Raw genomic sequence first — 27,452 nt, 5'->3', positions numbered from 1 at the left:
ATGAGCCACCACGCCCAGCCAAGTGTGAATAAATTTCAAAAGACTAGATTTTCAGTGAATGATTTTGGGTTTTTCTGAATCGGGGTCTCACTCCTTAGCCCAGGCTGCTGTGCAGTGATGCAATCATGGCTCACTGAAGCCTCAATGTCCTTGGTTTCCAGCAATCCTCTCACTGAATAGCTAGGACTACAGGGAAAGGCCACCATGTCCAGCTCTGCCATAGATTTTAATTAGTAATTAACTACAAAATAAGCCAGACATGGTAGCTTGCAATTTGGGAGGCCGAGGAAGGCAGATTGCTTGAGCTCAGGAGTTTGAGACCAGCTTGGGCCGTATGGCAAGACCGTGTCTCTATAATGAATAAAAATTAGGCAAACATGGTGGTGAGCACCTGTATCCCAGCTGAAACGAGAGGCTGAGGTGGGAGGATCACTTGAGTGAGCAGTGAGCCGTGACTGTGCCAATGCATTCCAGCCTGGGAGAAAGAGCAAGAGACCCTGACTTTTCTTTTTTTTTTTTTTTTAGATGGAGTCTGGCTCTGTCGCCCAGGCTGGAGTGCCCTGGCGTGATCGTGGCTCACTGAAACCTCCGTCTCCCGGGTTCAAGCGATTCTCCTGCCTCAGCCTCCCGAGTAGCCTGGGACTACAGGCATGCGCCACCACGCCAGGCTAATTTTTGTATTTTTAGTAGAGATGGGGTTTCAACTTGTTGGCCAGGCTGGTCTTGAACTCCTGACCTCAAGTGATCCTCCCACCTCAGCCTACCCAAATGCTGGGATTACAGGTGTGAGCCACTGCACCTGGCCTTGACCTTGACTCTTAAGAGAAAAACAAAAAAATCCAAACTCATTTTATGAGGCCAGCATAACCCTGATAGCAAAACCTGATGAGAAAATGCTAAGAACAGAAAGTTAAAGATCAATATCCGCCGGGCACGGTGGCTCACGCCTGTAATCCCAGCACTTTGGGAGGCTGAGGCAGGCGGATCACGAGGTCAGGAGATCGAGACCATCCTAGCTAACATGGTGAAACCCCGTCTCTACTAAAAATACAAAAAAATTAGCTGGGCATGGTAGCGGGCACCTGTAGTCCCAGCTACTTGGGAGGCTGAGGCAGGAGAATGGCGTGAACCCGGGAGGTGGAGCTTGCAGTGAGCCAAGATCGCGCCACTGCACTCCAGCCTGGGCGAGAGTGAGACTCCGCCTCAAAAAAAAAAAAAAAAGATCAATATCCTCCACAAATACAGACTAAAATAATCCTTTTAAAGTATATTAAACAGTCAAATATAGCCAACACATTAAAAAAAAATACAATGTCATCAAATGAGGTAAATTCCAGGAATGCAAAGTTTATTCAACCACTACAAAAATCATATAATTAAATAATATTAACTGATTAAAAGGAGAAATATCATTACATCAGTGGATACTGAAGAACGGTATCAAAATTTGGCATTCATTCATAAAAACTCAGAAAAATCCAGGAAGAAAGCTTCCTGAAATTGATGAAACACCTATTGTGTGATATCACACACCATGGTAAAATATAAATGTGTTCTTTCGAAGACAGAGAAAAAAGCAAAAATGTCTGCTTTCTAAACCGCTATTAAAAATTACAGTGGAGGTATAACTGGAGGTTTGTGTAATAGAAAATCCTAAGAAATCTATAAAAAAGTGCCAGAATACATGATTTTTAAAAAAGCAACAGAATACACGGCCAAAAATTAAGGAATATTAATTCTCTTTCTATATACTAGGAGAAAATAAGTGGAAAAATTTACACTGTCAGTTAACAAAAAAAAATGAGATGTAAATTTAACAAAATGTGAAAGACCTCTAATAAAACATACAAAACACAGAAGAGGAAAAATTACATTAAATGCTGGTGCTAAAACTTACATGGAAAAGCTAAGAGCTATAATAGCAAAAACAATATTGAAAAATGTGAACAAAAGTTGAAGGAGTTTACTCAATTTCAATACTTACTAAAAAAAAAAAACTATAGTAACTCAGGCCCTGTGGTATTAAGTACAATGAGATGGTTAAAATAGAATACTGAATCTAAATGTAGACATGTGTGATGATTTTCAACAAAGGCACCAAAATAGTTCAATGTGAGTAGTGTCTTTTCAGCAAATGGTATACAAACAACTAAATACCTATGTAGGGAATAAAATTAACTTCGACCCTTAATTCATAACATCCTCAAAAACAACTTTAAATTGGGTCACAGACCTAACTATAAAAGCAGAAGGCATAAGCTTTCTATAAGAAAACACAGAAAAACACATTTGCAACACTAGTGTAGGCAAAAAATTTCTTAGGACACAAGAAAAGTTAAGAGCACCTGTCCTCCAAAAAAAAAGTGTTAAGAAAATGAAAAATCCAAGCAACTGTGAATAGGGGCTTGAACTGGTTATACTTAAATTCAGAAAAATCAAATGCTAAATTTATAAATCCACTAGAAAACAGAAAACCAATAAAAAGGACAAGTACTAATTCTCCTGCTTATTATTATTTTTTATCCTTTAATCCCTCCATCTAGAGGTCAAGAACTGCTTGGGACACTTTCCTTGCATCTTTGTCACCTTTAGTCTTAGTGCTTTAGCCTTCGATCAGACAACACACCATCAGCTGAGTGCAAAATACAGACAGACCAATGCTGATGAGTCTAGCTTCTCCTAGTATTCTTAACTGCCCAGTATGTATATACATATGTATACACATCCAGTGCCCATCTTATATATACGTATATTGCCCTATATATCTATACATAGGTATATACGTATATTGCCCTACATGTATATACCTATGTATATACATATATACACCCAGTGCCCATCTTAATTATCAATTGCTGTGTTTAGTGTCATATAAATCATACAGACTTATCAATTGCTCTGTTTAGTGCTATATAAACCATATAGTCTTCTCCTATTTTTAACTGTATACTTCCTGAGTTTTAGTAACTCATCTTACTTTTAGATCCAGATAGCTTCCTATATTTTACAAATTTCTCAATAATGAAAAATAATGTTCTGGTTTTCCTAGGCTTTTTTTTAAATACTCTTTTCTGTCTGTCACTGTACAAGTTTAGGGCAGGAGAGATAGTTATATGCTTCATATACATCTTAATTTAAATCCTAGATTTTTTTCTTCTACTTTTTCATTATTTTTCATGCTCAGAATAGTAAAATAAAAAAGAGATACAATTTACTACAATGCTTCATCTTAGGCTGTTTTGAAGAACTGTAATTCAGCTTCTAATAACCAGAAAAGGTTCTAATTCCTCCTGTTATTTCATTTCAATAAAGTATATTTAAAAAAAACCTACTAATAACTTTAATGACTTAGTTTCTAGTCCCCAAATTTTAAATCTCCACTTTCTAGATTCCAGTGAAATGCTATAAACTTGGATGATTAGTATGAGAGCTGTAACTCACTAACTGATATATATAGTCTCTTATTTACAAGCTGCTCCCACAAAGGTGGGTGGAGAAGGCTAATACATCATAAAACGTCTTTACTTTTTGAAGTACGCTAGAACTTATTTTTTGAAAATGTGATCACTGGCTCACTGAGGACACAAACATTTAATGGTCAATAAAAAATACCTTATAAATGTTTAAAGAATATTTTGGTGTTTTTTTTTTGTTTTTTTTTTTGTTTGTTTGTTTTTTTTGAGACGGAGTCTTGCTCTGTCACCCAGGCTGGAGTGCAGTGGCGCGATCTCGGCTCACTGCAAGCTCCGCCTCCTGGGTTCACGCCATTCTCCTGCCTCAGCCTCTCCGAGTAGCTGGGACTACAGGCGCCCGCCGCCACGCCCGGCTAATTTTTTGTATTTTTAGTAGAGACGGGGTTTCACCGTGGTCTCGATCTCCTGACCTCGTGATCCGCCCGCCTCGGCCTCCCAAAGTGCTGGGATTACAAGCGTGAGCCACCGCGCCTGGCTCTGTTTTGGTTTTTTGTTTGTTTTTTGGTTTTGTTTTTGTTTTTGAGACTGAGTCTTGCTCTGTCGCCCAGGCTGGAGGTGCAGTGGTATGACCTCAGCTCACTGCAACCTCCACCTCCTGGGTTCAAATGATTCTTCTGCCTCAGCCTCTGGAGCAGCAGGAATTACAGGCACGCACCACCATGCCTGGCTAATTTCTATATTTTTAGTAGAGATGGGGTTTCACCACATTGGTCAGGCTGGTCTTGAACTCCTGACCTCAAGTGATCTGCCTGCTTTGGTCTCCCCAAGTGCTGGGGTTACAGGTATAAGCCACCACGCCCAGCCCACTTTGAATTTAATTACATTGAATAGAAGTTAGGCCAGAATTTACACAACTGGTAACTAAGGTTCATCAACTTAGAAGAAATTCATTACTGGAGAACTTCAAATTCGCATTCACATAAAGCATTCCCTGGAAATTTCAATAAGTTAAACTATATATAGGTACGTATTCCACTTTTTCATATGAATGTGATTCTGTTGCAATTTAAAAACCATTAATTTTAAAACATTACTAAATGTAAAGATGTTTTTGGTCGCTGTAAGTTTTCTCGATAAAGAGTAAAACTACTCAAATAATTAAAGAAAATTAAAAAAAGATATCCATAAAAGGGACAATCTATTCATACTTGAAAGTCAAGAACGGTGGACCCACAGCAAGCAATGAATCATCCCATGGTATTGCTGAGAATGACTAAATTAAATCTAACACTTTCATGCAGAAGAATACAAACCATTTTTGGGAAGTACTACTTCTTCTATATTGGGTACAGGTGTTGGGTCTTCCATATCCTTGGTTAGATCTTCTTGCTCATCTTCCTCTTTCTGACTTCTGCGCTTCCCATAAAGGCTAGCTTGGCTAAAACATACAAGTATATGAAATATAAACAAGACTGATTATAGCTACTGATAGCAAACAGTTTCTGAGGTTGTACACCTTCATTATTTGTAGAAGATATGCTCAAGATCACTTTAAAAGACAAACAGTAGGTCGGTCGCAGTGGCTCATGCCTGTAATCCCAGCACATTGAGAGGCCGAGGCAGGTGGATCACTGAGGTCAGGAATTTGAGACCAGCCTGACCAACATGGCGAATCCCCATCTCTACTGAAAATACAAAAATAAGCCGGGCATGTGGCAGGCGCCTGTAATCCCATCTGCTCAGCAGGCTGAGAGGCAGGAGAATCGCTTGAACCCGGAAGGTGGAGGTTGGAGTGAGCTGAGATGGCGCCAGTGCACTCCCGCCTGGGTGAGAGAGAGAGACTCCATCTAAAAGAATTTTTAAAAATAAAAAAGGCAAACATTAAAAAGAAAAAATTAGATAACTTCCCCCAAATTACATCTAACCAGCCAATAAAACAAAAATAAAAGTTAACAGGCATAAAAAATGGGCAAAAAATCCTACTAGACACTTGTGGGCAGTATCACAAAAGGGACTTAAATTAGTGTAATAAAAGAACAACTGCTAAGGAAATATATATTCTAAGATTATAAGCAATCACATATGTGATCAAAGATATGTACCATTGTGTTTTAATGGCCCTTTTATCATCCAAATATCAGGAACTACAAGTAGAATCCCTAAATATAGTACTAATTCTTTCGTATAAAATCTTCCACTGCTCTTGCACCAAAAATTCAATCAAATAATTATTAATTTTTAAAACTAATAAATGTCAGGGGGCTCAAAAAAAAAAAAAAAAAAAAAACCCAGTAATGATTCTTTACCTTTAGGGATTACAAGGGATATAGGACAGAAATCTTTACCTCACGTAACATGATTCATACAAATACAGAGAAATACGACAGAAGTATTATATTTCAGTGCAGAGAAACGAATAAAGGTACCAAGAAGATACATCATAGAGAGGTTGTAAGGATTGAAGGTCAGAGTTAAGCTGAACCTTGAGAACTGTTTAACAATTTACTAAGAGGTAAGGGCTGGGTGTGGTGGCTCATGCCTGTAATCCCAGAGCATTGGAAGGCCAAGGCAGAAGAATTGCTTGAGGCCAGGAGTTCAAGACCAGCCTCGGAAACAGAGCGAGACTCCATCTCTACCAAAAAGACAAAAAACTGAAATTTTAAGACAGGGTCTCATTCTGTTGTCCAAGCTGGAATGCAGTGGTGCAATCACAGGTCACTGCATCCTTGAACTCCTCAGCTCAAGTGATCCTCCTGCCTCAGGCTCCTGAGTAGCTGAGACTATAGGTGCACACCATCATGCCCCGACTATTTTTCTTTTTTTAATTTATTCTAGATACAGGGTTTCACTATGTTGCCTCAGGTGATCTCAAACTTAAGCCATCCTCCCACCTTGGCCTCCCAAAGTGCTGGGATTGCAGGCATGAGCCACTGGCTCCTGGCCCAAAAAGTTTTGTTTTCTTTTCTTTTGTTTTGGTGGGGGCGGGGGTAGGAGACAGTCATGCTCTGTTGCTCAGGCTGGAGAGAAGTGGCACTATCTCAGCTCACTGCAACCTTTTCCTTCCCAGGTTCAAGCAATTCTCATGCCTCAGCCTCCCCAGTATCTGGGATTACAAGGGCGCTCAATCACGCAGCAGCTAATTTTTTTTGTATTTTTAGTAAAGACGGGGTTTCACCATGTTGCCCAGACTGGTCTCTAACTCCTGAGCTCAGGCAATCTGCCCACCTTGGCCTCCCAAAGTGCTAGGATTACAGGCATGGGCCATCACGCCCGGCCTCCAAAAAGTTTTTAATGCTAAGCCGGGCATGGTGGCACGCACCTGTAGTCCTAGCCACTGAGGAGGACTGCTTGACCTCAGAGTTTTAAGGTTACATGATTGCACCACTGCATTCTAGCCTTTATTCTGCATCCAGAAGCATTGTCTTGTTTTAATTATTATTTTTATTCATTTATTCCTCAGCAGATGTTATTATACTAATTTAAACCCCTAATTTATTTGTTATCATTTTTTATTTTTTTCTGCCAAAGAGCAAGATCTTGTCTGGCAAAAATAAATAAATAAAATAATAAAGAAAGACAATGCTTCAGGATGTAGAATAATGGCCAAAAGGTATAAGAAAAGAAAAACACATTTGCTTTGGGAAGTACTGGGTAGCAATCTAAAGTGCACTGTGAAGTGAGAGTGGAAATGGAGAAAAAGCTGTCTGAAACAGCATGCTGGGCCAGCCTGAGTTCTACAGTGTAGAAAGAATGCTCAAAGTTCCCTTTGAGGGATGACATACTGGGTTAGGTTGAATAGGATACATAAAGTAAAATTTTTTTCTGAATAAAAATCACATGATGAGTTTTTTTTTTGAGATGGAGTCTTGCTCTGTCGCCCAGGCTAGAGTACAGTGGCGCGATCTCAGCTCACTGCAAGCTCCGCCTCCCGGGTTCATGCCATTCTCCTGCCTCAGCCTCCTGAGTGGCTGGGACTACAGGCGCCTGCCACCACACCCGGCTAATTTTATTTTGTATTTTTAGTAGAGACGGGGTTTCACCGTGTTAGCCAGCATGGTCTCGATCTCCTGACCTCGTGATCCGCCCGTCTCGGCCTCCCAAAGTGCTGGGATTACAGACGTGAGCCACTGCACCTGGCCTTTATTTTTTTTTTAAGCAAAAGGAAGCAAAGTACACTCGGAAGAGGGCCAAGCAGGCAACTTGAAAGACAAGTGCTTGGCCGGGCGCGGTGGCTCACGCTTGTAATCCCAGCACTTTGGGAGGCCGAGGTGGGCGGATCACGAGGTCAGGAGATCGAGACCACGGTGAAACCCCGTCTCTACTAAAAATACAAAAAATCAGCCGGGCGTGGTGGCGGGCGCCTGTAGTCCCAGCTACTCGGAGAGGCTGAGGCAGGAGAATGGCGTGAACCCGGGAGGCGGAGCTTGCAGTGAGCCGAGATCGCGCCACTGCACTCCAGCCTGGGTGACAGAGCGAGACTCCGTCTCAAAAAAAAAAAAAAAAAAAGAAAGACAAGTGCTGCATGATGATTTTTTAAAAGTCTATAAACCTAATGGCAGCAGAGAGATAAAATACTTAAAGGGGAAGACATACAGTGCAGATGAATGAAACAAAAGTTGGGAAAACAGATTTCAAAATATTTTCTAAGTATATTTTCAACATAATTCTAAGGAGAAATGTAAAATGAGAAAAGGCGTGGTCATTACAAGGCAAATGTATTCCATTAAAGTACATGCATACATATATTTTAGAAGAACTCAATCTGGTACGCATTATATTCAGAGTAGAGGGTACATGTCACCACTGTGAGCCTCAAGCCTCCTAGATATCACATCTTGGTTCAATAACCACTGGTGTCCTAGCACCCCGTTTTATCTCATTATAGTTGACAGTGCTCTCCCTGCAAAGATCTCATGTAGCTCCAAAATCTCTGAACAGCAACAGCAATATTCAGATTAGAAATGTAAGAAACAGGCCAGGTGTGGTGGCTCACGCAAATAATCCCAACACTTTGGGAGGCTCAGGTGGAAGGATTGCTTGGGACCAGGAGTTCGAGACCAGTGTGGATAGCAAGACAAGACACTATCTCTACAAAAAATACAAAAATTAGCTGGGTGTGGTATTGTGCACCTGTAGTCTCAGCTACTCAAGAGGCTGAGGTAGGAGAATTGCCTGAGCTCAGGAGATGGAGGCTGCAATGGGCCAAGATCGCACCACTGTGCTCCAGTCTGGGCAACAGAGCAAGACCCTGTCTCAAAAAAAAAAAAGATGAAATGTTAAATATATATAAAAAGAATGTAGGCCAGGCACGGTGGCTCATGACCCTGTCTCAAAAAAAAAAGATGAAATGTTAAACATATATAAAAGGAATGTATGCCAGGCACGGTGGCTCACGCCTGTAATCCCAGCACTTTGGGAGGCCGAGGCGGGTGGATCACGAGGTCAGGAGATCTAGACCATCCTGGCTAACATGGTGAAACCCCGTCTCTACTAAAAATACAAAAAAATTAGCTGGGCATGGTGGCGCGAGCCTGTAGTCCCAGCCACTCGGGAGGCTGAGGCAGGACAATCGCTTCAACATGGGAGGCAGAGATTGCAGTGAGCTGAGATTGTGCCACTGCACTCCAGCCTGGCAACAGAGCGAGACTCTGTCTCAAAAAAAAAAAAAAAAAGGAACTGTAAAAAATAGTTACCCCATAAACAGCTAACGAAAAATCTATTTTTATAATTTCAATTTTCATGTCATAATACGTGTGGACTCAAAAACTAAGTTTTTAAAGGTTTTTTGATGACTGTAACTTGCTTAATAATATACGAAACTAAGAGGTTTTTAAACGTCCCTAAAGACTTCTGTTAGTAAGAGTGTTGTCATAACTACCCTTCAGGAAGTAATACTATTCAAGGCATGTTCTGGGAACAGAAATGCCAACTAGGGTAGAGAGGAAAGTGTATATAAGGAAGCTGCAGGAGAGATGTCAATTGTGTCTTTACACTTCAATCAACATCCGAAAAGTTGACTGTCACATGAAAATAATCAATTTACAAACCATAATTGTCTTGCTAAGTCTAAACAATAAAAATTATAATGAAAATATTTTAAGCTAGGCAAACCAGAATTTATGTATCTTAATATATACCAATTAATTATTAAGTACTATTTACCATTTATTAAGTGTGTATTTAAGGCCAGGCAATGTGCAAAGGCTTTAAAGTCTCATTTAACCCTCAAAACCATCTATTCAGTAGAAATCATAATCCTCATTCAACCAAAGCTCACTAAGTACAAAAGTGTAGCTCTGAACCAGGCATTGTACTGCCATGCTTTGCAGAACATCAAGCAGCCACATATTCATCTCTTCTATGAGCTTATTTGATCACAAATGGGACAAGCGGTAAAATCAGAAAAGGAGACACTAAACATGGTGAATATAATGTCTTAAACTCCTTACCAGTCATGCTTCTCAATATTTAGATACAAAAAAAAAAAAAAAAAAATGTAAGTGATTCTCCAGCCTCAGCCTCCCGAGTAGCTGGGACAACAGGCGCACACCACCATGCCCAGCTAATTTTTATATTTTTAGTAGAGACAAGGTTTCACCATGTTGGCCAGGCTGGTTTTGAACTCCTGACCTCAGTTGATCTGCCCGCCTTGGCCTCCCAAAGTGCTGGGATTATAGGTGTAAGCCACCGCGTCCGGCCTGTTTTAATGCCCTTTGAATCATGTACTAGTTCTTACCCTTTCTTCCCACTCTTCTTCCGTGATTCTGTTGGTGTCGGAGGGGGAGGCGAAGGCGAATGTTTCCTCTTTCGAGCATTAGCTGATGCTTTTCTATCTCTTCTTTCTGGACTTCTGACTGGCTAGGAGGAAGTAAATGGAAATAAGTATCAGCTATCTTTGCTCCTCAGTTTCTACAAATCCTTGGCAAAAGGTGAGTCTCCACACACAAAGACAACAGCATATCCTTAGTTCAGAGCAAATAAAAAGAATATCATTAATCATCCAGGAACACCAGTAATCAAGAAACTTTCCCTGACCTTTCAGGTGATATATATCATCAATGGAAATATCGGCTATCAGTTATTCAAACTATGCTATAACAGACATGCTGAAACCCTGCACAACTAAAAACTGCTACTGTTCACATTCTATATTTTGAGGTGTGAAATGTATTTCAATAACTACTGGAAAAATATGAAATACACTCTATTAAACTGACAAAATACAAAGACAGGCCAAAGGATCCTGTGAAAATGGCGCATTATAGGAATTATTCTTAATCTCTAAAATAAACAGAAGATAACTTTATGTCATTAAGAAATGTTAAGCAAGATGGCAACATGATTTAAAAGTCAATCTCTAGGCCGGGTGCCGTGGCTCATGCCTGTAATCTCAGCACTTTGGGAAGCTGAGGCGGGAAGATCACTTGAGGCAAGGAGTTCAAGACCAACCTCTCCAACACAGGGAAAGCCCATCTCTACTAAAAATACAAAAAATTAGCTGGGTATAGCGGAGCATGCCTGTACTCCCAGCTACTCAGGAGGCTGAGACATGAGAACTGCTTGAACCCGGTAGGCGAAGGTTGCACTGAATCGTGACCATGTCACTGCACGCCAGCCTAGGTGACAGAGTAAGACTGTCTCAAAGAAGGGAAAAAAAGTCAACCTTTGTAAGTAAAAACTATCCCGGCTTGCAAATGATAAAATTTTATACATAAAAAAAGCTTCCAAACCTAATGAACAAGTTCAGGAAAGTTGCAAGACATTAAGATCAACATACAAAAGTAAGCCTGCATACAGTAACTACCAATTTAATAAAATACACTATCATAAAGCAAAAACACCTAAATAATCAGTACTAGATTAGGTAAAAGCATCAGAGGCATAAGTAAATAATCTAAAATTAAAACATCAATTAGGCTGGTCACGGTGGTTCACACCTGTAATCCCAGCACTTTGGGAGGCCGAGGCGGGGGGAATGCTTGAGCCCAGGAGTTCAAGACCAGCCTGGGAAACAGAGTAAGACCCTGTCTCTACAAAAACAAACAAAAACAAGTTAGCTGGGTGTAGGAGTGTGCGTCTGTGGCCCGAATTACTCAGAATACTGAGCCAGGAGGATAGCTTGTGCTCAGGAGGTCAGCTTGTGCTCAGGAGGTCAAGGTGACAGTGTGCTATGATCGCAACACTGCACTTCAGCCTAGGCGATAGAATGAGATTCTGTCTCATGCTAAAATGAAAAAATCCATGAATTAAACATTAATTTTCTCTGTTGCCATCTTACTCCTTACAACTGTATTTCCATTAAGAAGCTCCATAGCATCAAACTGAGAAGCTTAAACACCTTATGAGTATGTAATAGCAGTTTGAAAAAAATCTAAAGGATATACACCTTTGAATGATACAGTAAATCTGAAGTTGAATTTTTTTTCTCTTTTTTTTTTTTTTTGAGACAGGGTCTCACTCTGACACCCAGGCTGGAGTGCAGTGGCGCAATCTCAGCTCACTGCAACCTCCACCACCCAAGTTCAAGTGACTATGGATCACTGCAGCCTTAACCTCCTGGGCTCAATTGATACCCCTTACCTCAGCCTCCCATGTAGCTGGGACTACATTTGCGCACCACCGTGCCCAGCTAATTTTTGTATTTTTTGCAGAGACAGGGTATTGCCATGTTGCCCAGGCTAGTCTCGGACTCCTGGGCTCAAGCAAACCACCTACCCTGGCCTCCCAAAGTACTCGAATTACAGGCGTGAGCCACAATGCCCAACCCTAAATTTCTTAACAAATATCCATTTTTATATAACCTCCTAAAAATAAATGAATAAAAAACAAACTAAATCTGAACAGAAATGGGTATGAACTGGCCAGTTAAATAATGTAATGCTGAAATTGGAATATTCCTAATGACAAAAAAGCCTTGGATTAAAATATATTCAGGGAAAGCAAATATGTAAGTATATCTTCTGGAAAGGTTAAAATAAGAGAATATGAAAAGTCATCAGCACCACAAGACAGCAGTGGGAAAAAAAAAATTTTGAATAGTCCAATTCCAAAACAAACACCAACCAACCATAAGTAAAAAGGTATGACAAAGACTCAACTGTAAAACATTTTTCTTTTCTTTTTTTTCTCTAATTTTTTTTATCAGTTGAAGAGACTAGGTTTTGCTACATTGCCCAGGCTGGTCTCAAACTTCTGGGCTCAAACAATCCTCCCACCTCGGCCTCCGAAAGTGCTGGGATTACAGGTGTGAGCCACTGGGCCAAGTCATTTAATATTTTTGTTACCTAATATTTTCCTAAAAATTGGCAAGGCATGGTGGCTTATATCTGTAATCCCAGCATTTTGGGAGGCCAAGGCGGGTGTATCAACTGAGGTCAGAAGTTCAAGATCAGCCTGGCCAACATAGTGAAACCCCATCTCTACTGAAAATACAAAAATTAGCCAGGTGTGGTGGCACGTGCCTGTAATCCCACGTACTTGGGAAGCTGAGGCAGGAGAATTACTTGAACCCAGGAGGCAGAGATTGCATTCAGCCAAGATCATTCCAATGCACTCCAGCCTGGGCAATAGAACAAGACCCCTTGTCAAGGAAAAAAAAAAAAAATTAATGTGAAAAACAGTAAGGTTTTCATAGTAAAGTCACAGCACTGAAATAGGTATGAAAGTACTATACTCTGTATGTCAGTGGTTCAAAGAATATCCATCTCTAAGATTTTTCAATAAAGTAAAACAGGCCAGGCGCGGTGGCTCACGCCTGTAATCCCAGCACTTTGGGAGGCCAAGGCAGGCAGATCACCTGAGGTTAAGAGTTCAAGACCAGCTTGGCCAACATGGTGAAACCCCGTTTCTACTAAAAATACAAAAATTAGCCAGATGTGGTGGCGCACGCTTGTAGTCCCAACTAACTGGGAGGCTGAGGCAGGAGAATCACTTGAACCCAGGAGGTGGAGGTTGCAGTGAGCCGAGATCACGCCACTGCACTCCAGCCTGGACAATAGAGTGAGAATCTGCCTCAAAAAATAAATAAATAAATAAATAAATAAATAATAAAAGTAAAACAATACCCCAGGAAAAAGAACCAGAAGTCTCTAAAAGCTATCACAAACCCAATACTAACACATCTTCTCCTCAGTGTCAAGTCGTCTTCTAGTGACACCTACCACACAAATTGTGCCTTCCACAAGTTGTGCCTTACAAGGAATCATGGGTAAATATCTAATCAATTGAACGTCTTAAAAGATTAAATGATATAAAATGTCAAGTCATCCACCCTCAGAAAAGCGGATTGAACTATAACTGTTAAGATGTTTAAGGCCTGTACTTTACACTAACTACCATCTGTGGATTAACAGTTATTTAAGAATATTAAACAGATCGGGTGTGGTGGCTCATGCCTGTAATCCCAGCACTTTGAGGGGCCAAGGCAGTCTGATCATCTGAGGTCAGGAGTTTGAGACCAGCCTGGCCAAAATGGAGGGACCCTGTCTCTACTAAAAATGCAAAAATTAGCCAGGTATGGTGGCAAGCACCTATAATCCCAGCTACTCGGGAGGCTTGAGGCAGGAGAATCGCTTCAATCCAGGAGGCAGAGGTTGCAGTGAGCCGAGATTGTGCCACTGCACTCCAGCCTGGGCAACACAGCAAGACTCTGTCTCAAAAAGTATATATACATATTAAACAAAATGAGTTTTGCATAGGAAAACCAACAGCTACATTAAATTCTGCCGTGACATTACACTTCAGATCTAGTGGGCAAAATCAGCTACACCACTACCCTTCTGCGTGGGCCACTTTAAATCTTAATAACCTTTTAAGATTTTCATACCACTTTTTGGGAGGTTATTGCTTCTGAGATGGCTGTTACAGCCACTTTGGAATTTTCACCTGATGGCACATCAACCATCAGGTAGATGTGAAAGTTCCTAAGTGGTTTGTATATGACAGCTTACTGATGAAGATTTAATAACATTTAGGCCAAGAAGACAGACTTAATGGTGAGAAACCGTGCCAAAGAAAATACCTCTTCATTCTTGGTTGAAATCCGCTGACGAAAACTCACAGGCTTCCTATTTTCATCCACCTCATAATCCTCCTCATTCATCCATTCATTGAAAATATCAGTGTCTAAAATCCATTTCACATGAACCTAAAACCACATCAAAGCATGAATATCTACATAAATAACAAAAAATCACTCAAGGTTTTACAGTATTGAAAAGGAAACAAGCTAATTTATTTTCAAAGCCTCAAATGCATAAAACATAAATAATGTAATACTACTAATGATATGAGTTGTAATTTAATCATCTCAATTTTTATTCCATATTAAAGAGAACAAGAAAGTATCGGTAATTTATACTAGACCCAGATTTTGACAGCAAAGTCCCTCAAATTTGTTTTGCTTAATCATTTCATCCTTATGTTCATGAAAATCACTGATAAAACCATTGAACAGCACAGAGCCAAAATCAGTCACTGCTTTAGGCACAAAGGATGTCTCTGAGTTTATCAACACTCTAAGTGTTGATGACAGAGCACACTCGCAGAGGCCTATCACCTGCCCCATCAAGTACACATGGTGCTCTACAGAGATCTTTCAGGGAGAGCCAAGGCTGAGGTAGGGATGGAAAAGTGACAGTCAGATGGTGGGTTCTTCCCAGTCCTTTATATGGTCACCTCCCTTGTTTAATTTCATGCTTCTGAGTAAGAAGAAAATGAAAGTTCGTGCGGATGTTGTACAAATGTAGATGTATATATACATATAGATACATATTTAAACCACAGGCCTAACCCATATAACATTCCATATTATCCAACAGTATTTCTCAATGGTGGCACAACTGGAATTTGACATTAGGCAATTCTTGCCTGTACAGAAAAACTCAAGTCATGGTGGAGGTTTGAATTGGAGTAGTGTTGGTTGAAATGAACATGTTCAGTCAAGAACAGATTACAATTATGAAGCCTTCCTAGAACACTGTAAAAACAAGATACACTGTGGCAATGACTAGAAAACAATATGAACTTCCTAGTAATTTGTCAATCTAAACTCCCTGTTTTCAAAGAGCTACTAAACTGGTTATTTGGGATATGCCTTTCAAGTACCTTGAGTTAAGAATGATACCCATCTGACTACACGCCTCCTCTCCCTTGAAAACTATAGTTACACAGTAATATACACAAACAGCAAATTAACAGCCTGTCCAAGACAAATAAAGCCACCAATAATGTAACCTGAAAAGACTCCTAAATGGACAAACTATGGGAAGAGTGTATAAACAGAGCAGTATAAATAGAGCAGTATAAATAGAGTGTATAGGCCGGACGTGGTGGCTCATGCCTGTAATCCCAGCACTTTGGGAGGCCAAGGTGGGCAGATCACCCGAGGTTGGGAGTTCAAGACCAGCCTGACCAACATGGAGAAACCCCGTCTCTACTAAAAATACAAAAATTAGCTAAGGTGGTGGCGCATGCCTGTAATCCCAGCTACTTGGGAGGCTGAGGCAGGAGAATCGCTTGAACCCCGGAAGCGGAGGTTGCGGTGAGCCAAGATCACGCCATTGCACTCCAGCCTGGGCAACAAGAATGAAGCTCCGTCTCAAAATAAATAAATAAATAAATAAATAAATAAATAAATAAATAAATAGAGTGTATAAATAGAGCCTTAAGCTAGTTAGAAAAAAATAGGACTGTGCTAAATAAAAGGGTTAATTAACTGATAGTTCAGAAAATTAGAAAATAGTCAAAATAGTGTTTTCCAAAGTGTGAGAAACATGTGTACACATTGCTTCCTTTTTTTTTTTTTTTTAAAGAGCTCAATTTTCACACTGATAATCCTTTAACTACTGAGAAATCCTTGAAAGAAATCCTTTCTCCTGAGAAAGAATGTTAGAAAAGTATGTGACAGCTAACAACTGTTTGTGTCAGGCACTATGCTGAACATCTTACGTGTATAATCTCATTTAACCCTCCTACGCACGGTGAAATAATGCAGGTATTATACTCTCTGGCTTTCCAAATCAGAAAATTGGGGCAAACAGTTTTAGTAAGCTGACTAGTTACACTCCCAGTGAGAGGCAAAGCTTGGATTTGCACTAAGTTCTCCCTGAGCTCTCAAGTCCTATGCTTTATTATCTCTCTCATAAAAAATACCTTCATGTCAAAATAATACAAAAGTCTATGTGTCCTTGCGTAAAACTACTAACTTTTGGAGCCTAGTTTCCTTCCTAATAATGTGATACCATAGTTAAGTAATCATTCCCAGTTCTGATACTATAATGTACAGGGAAATAGATGTCTAAAAATCCTTCAGTAGTACTTCACAACATTACATGGCTCATGAGTCATATGGCTTACTCCTTTACTATTAGATGATAGTGTAATTTCAACATTTAATTTCCAAAAATAGTTAAAAACAGAAAAATCTGGGCCAGGCGCGGTGGCTCACGCCTGTAATCCCAGCACTCTGGGAGGTTGAGGCAGGCAGATCATAAGGTCAGGAAATCGAGACCATCCTGGCTAACACGGGGAAACCCCATCTCTACTAAAAGAAAAAAAAAAAGAAAGAAAAATCAGCCGGGCGTGGTGGCGGGCGCCTGTAATCCCAGCTACTCAGAAGGCTGAGGCAGGAGAATGGTGTGAACCTGGGAGGTGGAGCTTGCCGTGAGCCGAGATCGCGTCACTGCACTCCAGCCTGGGCGACAGAGCCAGACTCTGTTTCAAAAAAATAATAATAATAAATAAATAAATAAATAAATAAATAAATAAATAAAAGATAAATCTGGAAGAAGGGTACAAAGTAGTGCTTTGTTTTGTACTACTCTTGCAACTTGTAAAATTAATTTTTTTGTTTTGAGACAGGGTCTTAACTTGTTACAAAGGCTAGAGTGAAGTGGTTGCAATCATGGCTCACTGCAGCCTCAACCTCCTCAGCTCAAGCAATCCTCCTGCCTCAGCCTTCCATGTAGCTAGGACTATAGGGCACTTGACATTATGCTCAGATAATTTTTTTTTTTGGTAGCTCAGGCTGTTCAAGCAATCCTCCTGCCTTAGCCTCCCAAAGTGTTGTTATTACAGGTGTGAGCCACCATGCCCCACAAACTTTATTTCCACATCAAAAGTTGATTAACAAGTCAACGTATGGACTCTCATTACATTATGGTAGAAATGATTAATAAAGTTAAGTCTATATCATTCTAAAAGTCACACAGGCACTGCTTCCAAGCTTCCCAAATAACATCATCAGTGATGTTCAACTTCTACTCCTCACACTCCTCTCTCACAAACCACAATCTGACCTGCCTTCGGATTCTCCTCAAACATCAAGCACTGCAGACATTTCATCTAAGACCTAGATAATAAAGTCTTCATGGCTGTGCGTATCTCGTAAATGGATGACAGGAAAGGGAAACCAACATTCTGTATCTCCTTGGAGAGACTGCTACAGAAAACAGCTGAGAAGAGCTATTAGATTATTATAAGAATTTTTTTGGCCAGGCACGATGGCTTACACCTGTAATCCCAGCACTTTGGGAGGCTGAGGCAGGCGGATCAGCTGAGGTCAGCAGTTTGAGGCCAGCCTGATCAACCCAGTAAAACTCCGTCTGTACTAAAAATACAAACATTAGCCGAACGTGGTGGAGTGTGCCTGTAGTCCTAGCTACTTGGGAGGTTGACGCATGAGAATCACTTGAACCCGGGAGGCAGAGGTTGCAGTAAGCCAAGATCGCACCACTCCACTCTAGCCTGCGCGAGACTGAGATGCCATCTCAGAAAAATTTTAAAAAGATTATTATAAGATTTTTTTTTTTGTTAAATCATTTACCTTCCATGGCTTTTCTGGAATTGGTGGATCTTCAATTTCAGCATCAACATCGTTACTATGGACCCAAGTATCATAGCTATAAAGGAATCAAAACGAGAAAAACAAATTAGAGTCAAAGGTAATTCATTAGAAAGACTTATAAATAATAAGAACATGTTTTAGAAATACTACTAAAATCCCAGCCTGGTCAACACGGTAAAACCGCATCTCTACCAAAAAATACAAAAATTAGCCGGGCATGGTGGGATGTGACTGTAGTCCCCACTACCCAGGAAGCTGAGGTGGAAGAATCGTTTGAACCCAGGAGGCAGAGGTTGCAGTGAACCGAGATCACGCCACTACACTTTAGTCTAGGCAACAGAGAGATACCCTATCTCGAAACAAAACAAAACAAAAAACTAAAAGAAATACTTCTAAAATCTATTAATAGCAACTTATCAGACACTTTCGTCTTTACTATTCTGCCAAGAAAGCTCCTCTGTAGAGGTCACCAGTAACGTATATATTGCTAAACCTGAAGTTCAAGACTAAGACCAAAAAATTTTAAACAGCTGCTTGCTCTTTCCTCAAAGCATTTCCCTCACTTGGCCACCAAGAAAGTACTATCACCTGATAGTCCTTATACTCACCAACCTCTCTTCAGTTTCCATGTCAGTTTATGTCTTAGTCCCAAATGTCTTCAACTTTCAAAAGTTCCTGGGTTCAGTTTTTGGAAAAATCCTTCTCTCTTGCTAATTTCATTCATTCCTATAACTTCGAATATACACTGATGACTTCAAATTTTATATCAGCACTCTCCTATGTATTCTGAACTCATAAATCCAACAGACAACTCCACATCTTCTTGCGTAGAACGTCTAACAAGCCTTCCAAACCTAACACTCAAAGCTCAACTTGTAATGCTACCCTGACCCCAGCGATGTACTCTAGCCAATCATTTCCATTTCAGTAATGACAACTTTATCTTTCCTGCTGTTTAGGCCAAAATACTTGGAAACAGCCTTGATTCCATTCTCAAGCACATCCTGTAATCAAACCAACTGCTTTAACTTCAAAAGTATGTCTAGAATCTATCTAATTCTTACCCCTCCACTCTGCTCACTAGTTTTCCTGCTTCTGCCATTGGTCTCTTGGTCTCTCAAGAGTTAATTTTTCACATAGCAACCATAGTGATCTTTTTGAAAACTAAGTCAGTCCACATCACTCCACTGATCCAACCCTTCCAACAGCTCTCACCCAATCAGAGTGAAAGTAAAAAACCTAACGATGGCTTGCCATGGCTTCAAGATCTAATTATCTGACAGAGACTCTGATCCCATCTCCTGTTCTTCTCTCCTTACTCATGTTATATTTGAGCCACACAAGCTTTGATAACATTATTCCAACATGCCCTACTAAGCCTGCATACACTCTACACAGATTGCTCCCTCACTGTCCAGATATCCATATAGCTTACTCTCATTTCTTCACATCTTTTTGCTCAAGAAGTCTCTTTATCAACAAGCTCTAACTTACTGACATAAATCAGGCCACCTACTCCAACAAAATCATAAAATAGGCACAAAATTTTTTACCAAAATAAAACACTGTGAATATCACTATACTGACCAGTAAACTATGAAACCAAATGACATCTAGTATGATGACAAGTATCGGCTTCCTTTTAGTCACCATTCAGAAGTCAGTTCAAAAGAATATGGAACCTGGCCAGGCGCAGTGGCTCACGCCTGTAATTCCAGCACTTTGGGAGGCCAAGGCAGTGGATCACCTGAGGTATAAGGAGTTCAAGACCAGCCTGGCCAACATGGCAAAATCCCGTTTCTATTAAAAAATACAAAAATTAGCGGGGAGTTGTGGTGTGCACCTGTAATCTCAGCTACTTGGGAGGCTGAGGCAGGAGAATCACATGAACCTGGGAGGCGGAGTTTGCAGTGAGCTTAGATTGCACCACTGTACTCCAGCCTGGGGGTGAGAGTGAGACTCCGTCTCAAAAAAAAAACAAACAAAAAAAAAACAAAAAAACACCGAACCTTATACTCTTCCAGTCTTGATTAGAAATTGAAATGTGGGCAGAAGTGAGGGCACAGGCCATAGTTCATTTTTAAAAAGTGAATTAACAAGACCCCTTGAGAAAACAAGACCTGAGCCAGCTGCCACATCTTATTCGATACATAAGGAAAAAGTAAGCAAACAGGCTATATGGTCTTAAAATGTATTATTTTGGAATTTATACCAACTCTATACTTACGTAGCTTGTCATCATAAATTTAAGTTTCCACTGAAGGGTTTCAAAGGGCAAACCTCTTTCCTATATAGTTGCTGAAATATTAAAAGGTGTTTTTGGATGCAAGGACTACTGACTTGAAGCCTTTAGACTGGGAGTGCTTTACAGACAGAACTTATTCAAATGATGTTTTAAAAATAAGCTGGGCCTAGTGACACGTACTTGTAGTCCCAGTTAGTAAGGAGAATCACTTGAGCCCAGGAATTTGAGGCCAGTCTGGGCAACATATTTTTTAAAAGTAAAAAAAACTAATCCTTAGGGGAGGGGAAGTTATTCACTTAAATTTGTCAGTTATGGTTCACATGAGACTGATTACAAAGCTGACTTGATTTAGTTGTAATTAACTTGAACTACATAAAAAGACTGCATATACTCTTAAAATGTTCAATGAATCTAAAGACAAACTTCCTTCTTTTAAAAATATAATTACAAGTAAAATAAATAGACTAACAAAAACAAAGCAAAACCTGACGTTTTATGTTTACTGATAACACACATATATGCAACAGTCTTGTTCCTCCCCAATTAAAATGGAATCTGATTAACCTTAGATCCCGCTACCAATTTAAGGGAAATACAGAGAACAGAGTAATCCGTTCAAATAAACCATAGTGCTGCCACTGAAAAATTCCATACTGTGGTAAACAAAACATGACAAACCAACTGGTTTCTTTTTTTTTTTTTTTTTTTTTTTTTGAGACGGAGTCTCGCTCTGTCCCCTAGGCTGGAGTGCAGTGGCGCGATCTCGGCTCACTGCAAGCTCCGCCTCCTGGGTTCACGCCATTCTCCTGCCTCAGTCTCCCGAGTAGCTGGGACTACAGGCGCCCGCCACCACGCCCGGCTAATTTTTTGTATTTTTAGTAGAGACAGGGTTTCACCGTGTTAGCCAGGATGGTCTCGATCTCCTGACCTTGTGATCCGCCCGCCTCGGCCTCCCAAAGTGCTGGGATTACAGGCTTGAGCCACCACGCCCGGCAAACCAACTGGTTTCTTAAAACCAGTAAGGTTTTAAGAAAGGGGAGGTCATGAAGACAGAGGAAGAACCTATAAAATTATAAATTAGAAAAGTACTTAAATATACCAACTAATCCCAACAGGCAGATTTTATCTAAATTCTAATTCAAACAACTATCAATCAATCAAGTGTGTCATTTAATTGACAACATTGACTGGATTTTTTTTTTTTTTTTTTTTTGATTTTTTTTTTTTTTTTTTTGAGACGGGGTCTCGCTCTGTTGCCCAGGCTGCAGTGCAGTGGCACGATCTCAGCTCACTGCAGCCTCAACCTCTAGGGCTCAAGTAATCTTCCTGCCTCAGCCCCATCCCAAGTATCTGGGACTACAGGCACGTGTCATCATGACTGGCTAATTTTTGGATTTTTTGTAGAGACAAGGTTTCACCACGTTGCCCAAGGTGGTCTAGAACTCCTGGCCTCAAGTGATCCTCCCTCCTCAGCCTCCCAAACTGCTGGGATTACAGGCATGAGCCATCATGCCCAGCCATGATATTTTATATTAAGGAACTGTTTGGATTTTTTTAAGATGACAATGGTATTATTACTTTGAACTGTTTGAGGCCAGGAGGTTGAGACCAGCCTGAACAACATACAGAGAACCCCCCCACCCCCGCCAACAAGAAATTTAAAAATAAGGCACCTATGGGTGGCACGTGCCTGTAGTGCCAGCCCCCAGAGAGGCTGAGGTGGAAGGATCACTTCAGCTGTCTTCATGCCACTGCACTGCAGCCTGGGTAACAGAGCAAGACTTTGTCTCAAAAAAAAAAAAAAAAAAAAAAGCCCAGGCATGGTGGCTCACACCTATAATCCCAGCACTTTGGGAGGCCAAGGTGGGTGGATCACCTGAGGTCAGGGGTTCGAAACCAGCCTGGCCAACATGGCAAAATCTCATCTCTACTAAAAATACAAAAATTAGCCAGGTGTGGTGGCATGCGCCTATAATCCCAGCTACTCAGGAGGCTAAGGCATGAGAATCGCTAGAACCAGGGAGGCGGAGCTGAGATTGCGCCACTGCACTCCAGCCTGGGAGACAGAGTAAGACTCCATCTGAAAAAAATTTAAAAAAAGAGAGAATGTATTTCTTTTTAAATACATACTAAAACACTTATGATTCAAATGGTGTTTGGGATTTGCTATAAATAATATGAGAAGACGAGAAGTAGACAGAAGTAGAGGTTAAAAAAAAGTGGGAGTGGGGGGCGAGGGATAAAAGACTACAAATAAAGTGCAGTGTATACTGCTCGGGTGATGGGTGCACCAAATCACCATTAAAGAATTTACTCATGTAACCAGATATCACCTGTACCCCAATAACTTATGAAAAAATAAAATAATAAAAATTTAAAAAGTAGGTGAAAGAAGACTGACTAGACCTGTAGAAACCACAATGAAAATCTCCACTTTACATGGCAAGAATGAAATGAATACTAAAACTGCTCTACTATAGGTTTAGAAAAATATAGTACAATGTTATCCCTATTTCCGTGTGCACTATATGCAGGCATTAATATTAATTATTTAATAAATAAATAAAAATTTTTTTTTTTTTTTTGAGATGGAGTCTCTGTCACCCAGGCTGTGGACTGCAGTGGCACAATGTCGGCTCGTGGCAAGCTCCGCCCCTGGGGTTCATGCCATTCTCCTGCCTCAGCCTCCGGAGCAGCTGGGACTACAGGCACCCACCACCACACCCGGCCGATTTTTTTGTATTTTTAGTAGATAGACGGGGTTTCACCGTGTTACCCAGGATGGTCTCAGTCTCCTGACCTCGTGATCCACCCGCCTTGGCCTCCCAAAGTGCTGGGATTACAGGTGTGAGCCACCGTGCCTGGCCCCACTATTTTCACTAATATCTAGCTCTTGTTTATAATACTCATTATTCATACTATAGAAACTGAAACTAGTATGGGTTATAACATGTAAAGCCACAACAGTACTAGGCAAATAAATTTCTGATGAGAAGAAAAACTCAATTTTCGACATAAATTAATTTCATCCTTAATGGTTTGGCACGAGTAGTTTTTGAAAAAAGCAAACTGATCAGGCTGGACGCGGTGGCTCACACCTGTAATCCCAGCACTTTGTGAAGCCAAGGCGGGTGGATCACCTGAGGTCAGGAGTGCAAGACCAGCCTGAACATCATGGTGAAACCCTGTCTCTACTAAAAATACAAAAATTAGCCAGGCCTGGTGGGGGGGCATCCGTAATCCCAGCTACTAGGAAGGATGGAGGCAGGAGAATCACTTGAACCCGGGAGGTGGAGGTTGCAGTGAGTCGAGACTGTGCCACTGTACTCCAGCCTGGGTGACAAAGTGGGACTCTGTCTCAAAAAAAAACTGATCAGTAATAAACACTAGAAAAAAAATTCCTTATTTTCTGAAGACAGAGTGAGACTCTGTCACCAAGGATGGAGTGCAGCGGCATGATCTCGGCTCACTGCAACCTCCGCTTCCCAGGTTCAAGTGATTCTCATGCCTCAGACACCTGAGTAGCTGGGATTACAGGCGTGCGCCACCATGTCTGGTTAACTTATAGTTTTAGTAGAGATGGAGTTTCACCATGTTGGCCAGGCTGGTCTTGAACTCCTGACCTCGAGTGATCCACCCACCTCGGCCTTTCCAAGTGCTGCAATTAAAGGCATGAGCCACCGTGCCCGGCAAAATTCATTTCTTAAAAGAAACAAATATAAATTAGCAACCTAATACCACAGAGACTTTTTTGGCAACTACGTAAAGGATATGAGGTTTTGTTTTTGGTTTTTTTTGAGACGGAGTCTCACTCCGTCGCCCAGGCTGGAGGGCAACGGCGCAATCTCGGCTCACTGCAACCTCCACCTCCCGGGTTCAAGGGATTCTCCTGCCTTAGCCTCCCAAGTAGCTGGAATTACAGGCGCCTGCCAGCACGTCTGGCTAATTTTTTTTATTTTTAGTAGAGACGGGGTTTCACTATGTTGACCAGGCTGGTCTCGAGCTCCTGACCTCATGATCCAACTGTCTCAGCCTCCCAAAGTGCTGGGATTACAGGCATGAGCCACCGCGCCCAGCCTTGATATCAGTTTTTTTTAAAGCTAAATAAAGTCATTTATGGCTTATTCATTCACCATTTAATGGTGACCTCATTAAATTTTGTACCTTAAATAAGAAAATAGTCAATAAAAGACTCCGTAAGTGAGAAAAATGACTGAACACAAAGCAACAAATTGTCACTATTCAGAAAATAAAACTATAAATAAATGTGCCTTCCTTTCACAGAAATCTTTATACCAGGTCTCACGGCATATGAACATTACCTGTCTGGATAAAAGCCCCAATGCACTAACACTTGCTTGTCTTTTCTCATCACTGGTCTCAACCATTCTTCTGAAAGAGAAAAAGAAACAACTTTACTCAAACTGACAAAGTAATAAAGAAACTACGATTTTTAGCCTTAAATTTTACTAAGATGTTTTGGTGTGCTAATGAATAACATTTTTCGAACATGCTGTTGCTGGTTTGGAAAGAAAAAGTTTTCAAATTGAGTACTATCTACCAGATTGAGGGGAAATTTCTCAGTCTTTCAGACTTTCCAAACTGTAAGTCTACTATCCATCACTCTCGACAAAACCAATTATCCACTGTGGTAAAATACTCCCATTCCATTCACCCACCAGCCTCTCCTCTCTCTTCTACCCAAATAATAATCACCATATTATTTAATGCTTCACTTCCCATGGTGAACCTCTCATCCCTCTTTGAGGCTTAGCAATTATTACACATCTTTCAAGATGTAAACCATACTTCATCTCATTGATGAAAGTTTTACTAACTACTCTGCTTCCTCTAGATTCTCTTTTTCTGATGGCCTATAAGCTTTAAAGTGCTACATCAAAGCTTTTACCAAAAATACTATTTTTACTATTCTTTAACTGCCTCATACCTGTTAGCCCTCCCAACACGAGTGTAAGCAATGTGATTACATATTGTAGACTTTTTTTTCAAAAGTTTTTTCCAAAGATAAGTGCAAATTATATAATAAAGTGGTTCTTAGTATTCTAATCACAGTTAAATTACCTCCACATTTCAGCATTGGTTATCATGTGCTTCTTTGGTAGTCTGAATTTAGCTTAGAAAATGTATGCCTAATAGTAAGAGAGAAGTTCTAAAGTAAGCCCCCTTAAAGCCCACAGCAAAAAACAAACAAACAAACAGACAGACAGATCTAAGTAAATTAGTCAAGTAAAAATTACTTTCCAGTGCAGGTTTTAACAAGATATAGCCTCATTTTCACTGAATAAAGCCATGAAGCCCTCATACCTATGCTGTTTTTTGTTGTTGTTGTTTTTTTGTTTTTGTTTTTGAGACGGAGTCTTGTGCTCTCACCCAGGCTGGAGTGCAGCAGTGCGATCTCGGCTCACTGCAAGCTCTGCCTCCCGGGTTCACGCCATTCTCCTGCCTCAGCCTCCCGAGTAGCTGGGACTACAGGCGCCCGCCACCACGCCCAGCTAATTTTTTGTATTTTTAGTAGAGACGGGGGTTTCACCATGTTAGCTAGGATGGTCTCGATCTCCTGACCTCGTGATCCGCCTGCCTCGGCCTCCCAAAGTGCTGGGATTACAATCGTGAGCCACCGCGCCGGGCACCTGTGCTGTTTTTGAAGTATACAATGACTCACCTAACTATCTGAAAAGAAAGTGAAAGGGGGCCAGGTGTGGTGGTTCATGCCTGTAATCCCAGCACTTTTGGAGGCAGGGGCAGGAAGATCACTTGAGCTCAGCAGTTCAAGACCACCCTGGGCAACAAAGTGAGATTCAGTCTCTTAAAAAATTTTAAAAATAAAAGTAAATAGCTAGGCATGGTGGTATGCATCTATACTCCCAGCTACTCAGGAGGCTAGGGCAGGAAGATCACTTGAGCATTATAGTTTGAGGCTGCAATGAGCTATTAATAAGTGCACTCTTGCACTTCAGACCGGGCAAGAGTGAGTCCCCATCTCAAAACAAAAGGTGAAAATGACAGAATCAGGCTCTGTTCCCTAACATGGTAACTCAACACAGCAGAGGAAAAAAGAAAAGAAGGGGCCAGAGGATCTTTCTAAATCCCAACTACCTAAACTAACCTGTCCTGTCAAGTGTGTCTTGGTGGTGCTCTAACTAGTAAAAGCTGCCTTTCAGAATACTGATTTCATCGTCAAAGACTATGCACCTTTATGAAAAAAAAAAGAAAAGGTATCTTTCCTAACCACAGCTGACTTTGATACAAATTTTGATTTTTTTTTTTTTTTTTTTTTTGAGACAGAGTTTCACTCTTGTTGCCCAGGTTGGAATGCAATGGTGCGATCTCGGCTCACCGCAACCTCTGCCTCCTGGGTTCAAGTGATTCTCCTGCCTCAGCCTCCCAAGTAGCTGGGATTACAGGCATGCGCCACTATGCCTGACTAATTTTTTGTATTTTTAGTAGAGACGGGGTTTCTCCATGTTGATCAGGCTCGTCTCAAACTCCTGACCTCAGGTGATCTATCACCTCGGCCTCCCAAAGTGCTGGGATTACAGGCGTGAGCCACTGTGCCTGGCCAAAAAAATTTTTGATTTTTATCAAGACAATTTTTTAATTGTCTTTGAAAAATTTCCCAATAGCAGAAACAACAAAAGGTGTGAGATGTAAACTTGCTCTCTTCCCAGGTATTATAAATTTATACCCAGGAATTAATTTATAGAAGTATGGCTGAATGACAAAAGAGTAAGGCCAATGCCATTGAAAGATGAATTACTTATCTATCCCAAAAGAAGGAAAAGAACATACCATGCAGAGCCACTGCAGAGGCATCACAATAGTCAAGAGGTAGAAGACAGGAACAAGGGGAAGCCTAAGCCAAAGCCTGTATTGGGGTTTCCATAGAAAAGCTAACATGGGGCAGAATAACAATTCAAGGTGGGGATGG

The 27,452-nt window shown here is 40.8% G+C and overlaps 1 protein-coding gene across 7 annotated transcripts in view; it reads right to left on the bottom strand.

The window, feature by feature from the left end:
• The window catches only part of SMARCC1 (SWI/SNF related, matrix associated, actin dependent regulator of chromatin subfamily c member 1), a 203,014-nt gene that overhangs the window by 110,861 nt on the left and 64,701 nt on the right, over nt 1–27,452 (bottom strand). For all 7 annotated transcript variants that reach the window (XM_032161732.2, XM_032161733.2, XM_058442199.1 and 4 more), the window contains 5 exons: nt 24,826–24,895; nt 18,238–18,313; nt 14,434–14,559; nt 10,150–10,271; nt 4,727–4,851 (listed from right to left, as the gene is read on the bottom strand). In XM_032161732.2, the coding sequence (XP_032017623.1) occupies nt 4,727–4,851; nt 10,150–10,271; nt 14,434–14,559; nt 18,238–18,313; nt 24,826–24,895 (519 nt within the window). The remainder of the gene's footprint in view (nt 1–4,726; nt 4,852–10,149; nt 10,272–14,433; nt 14,560–18,237; nt 18,314–24,825; nt 24,896–27,452) is intronic.

Source organism: Hylobates moloch, unplaced genomic scaffold, assembly GCF_009828535.3.
Source record: "Hylobates moloch isolate HMO894 unplaced genomic scaffold, HMol_V3 SCAFFOLD_8, whole genome shotgun sequence".
In the NCBI taxonomy this organism is placed as follows: Eukaryota; Metazoa; Chordata; class Mammalia; order Primates; family Hylobatidae; genus Hylobates; species Hylobates moloch.
The sequence above is the reverse complement of the archived record's forward strand: the minus strand, read 5'-3'. Positions and strand labels throughout refer to the sequence as shown.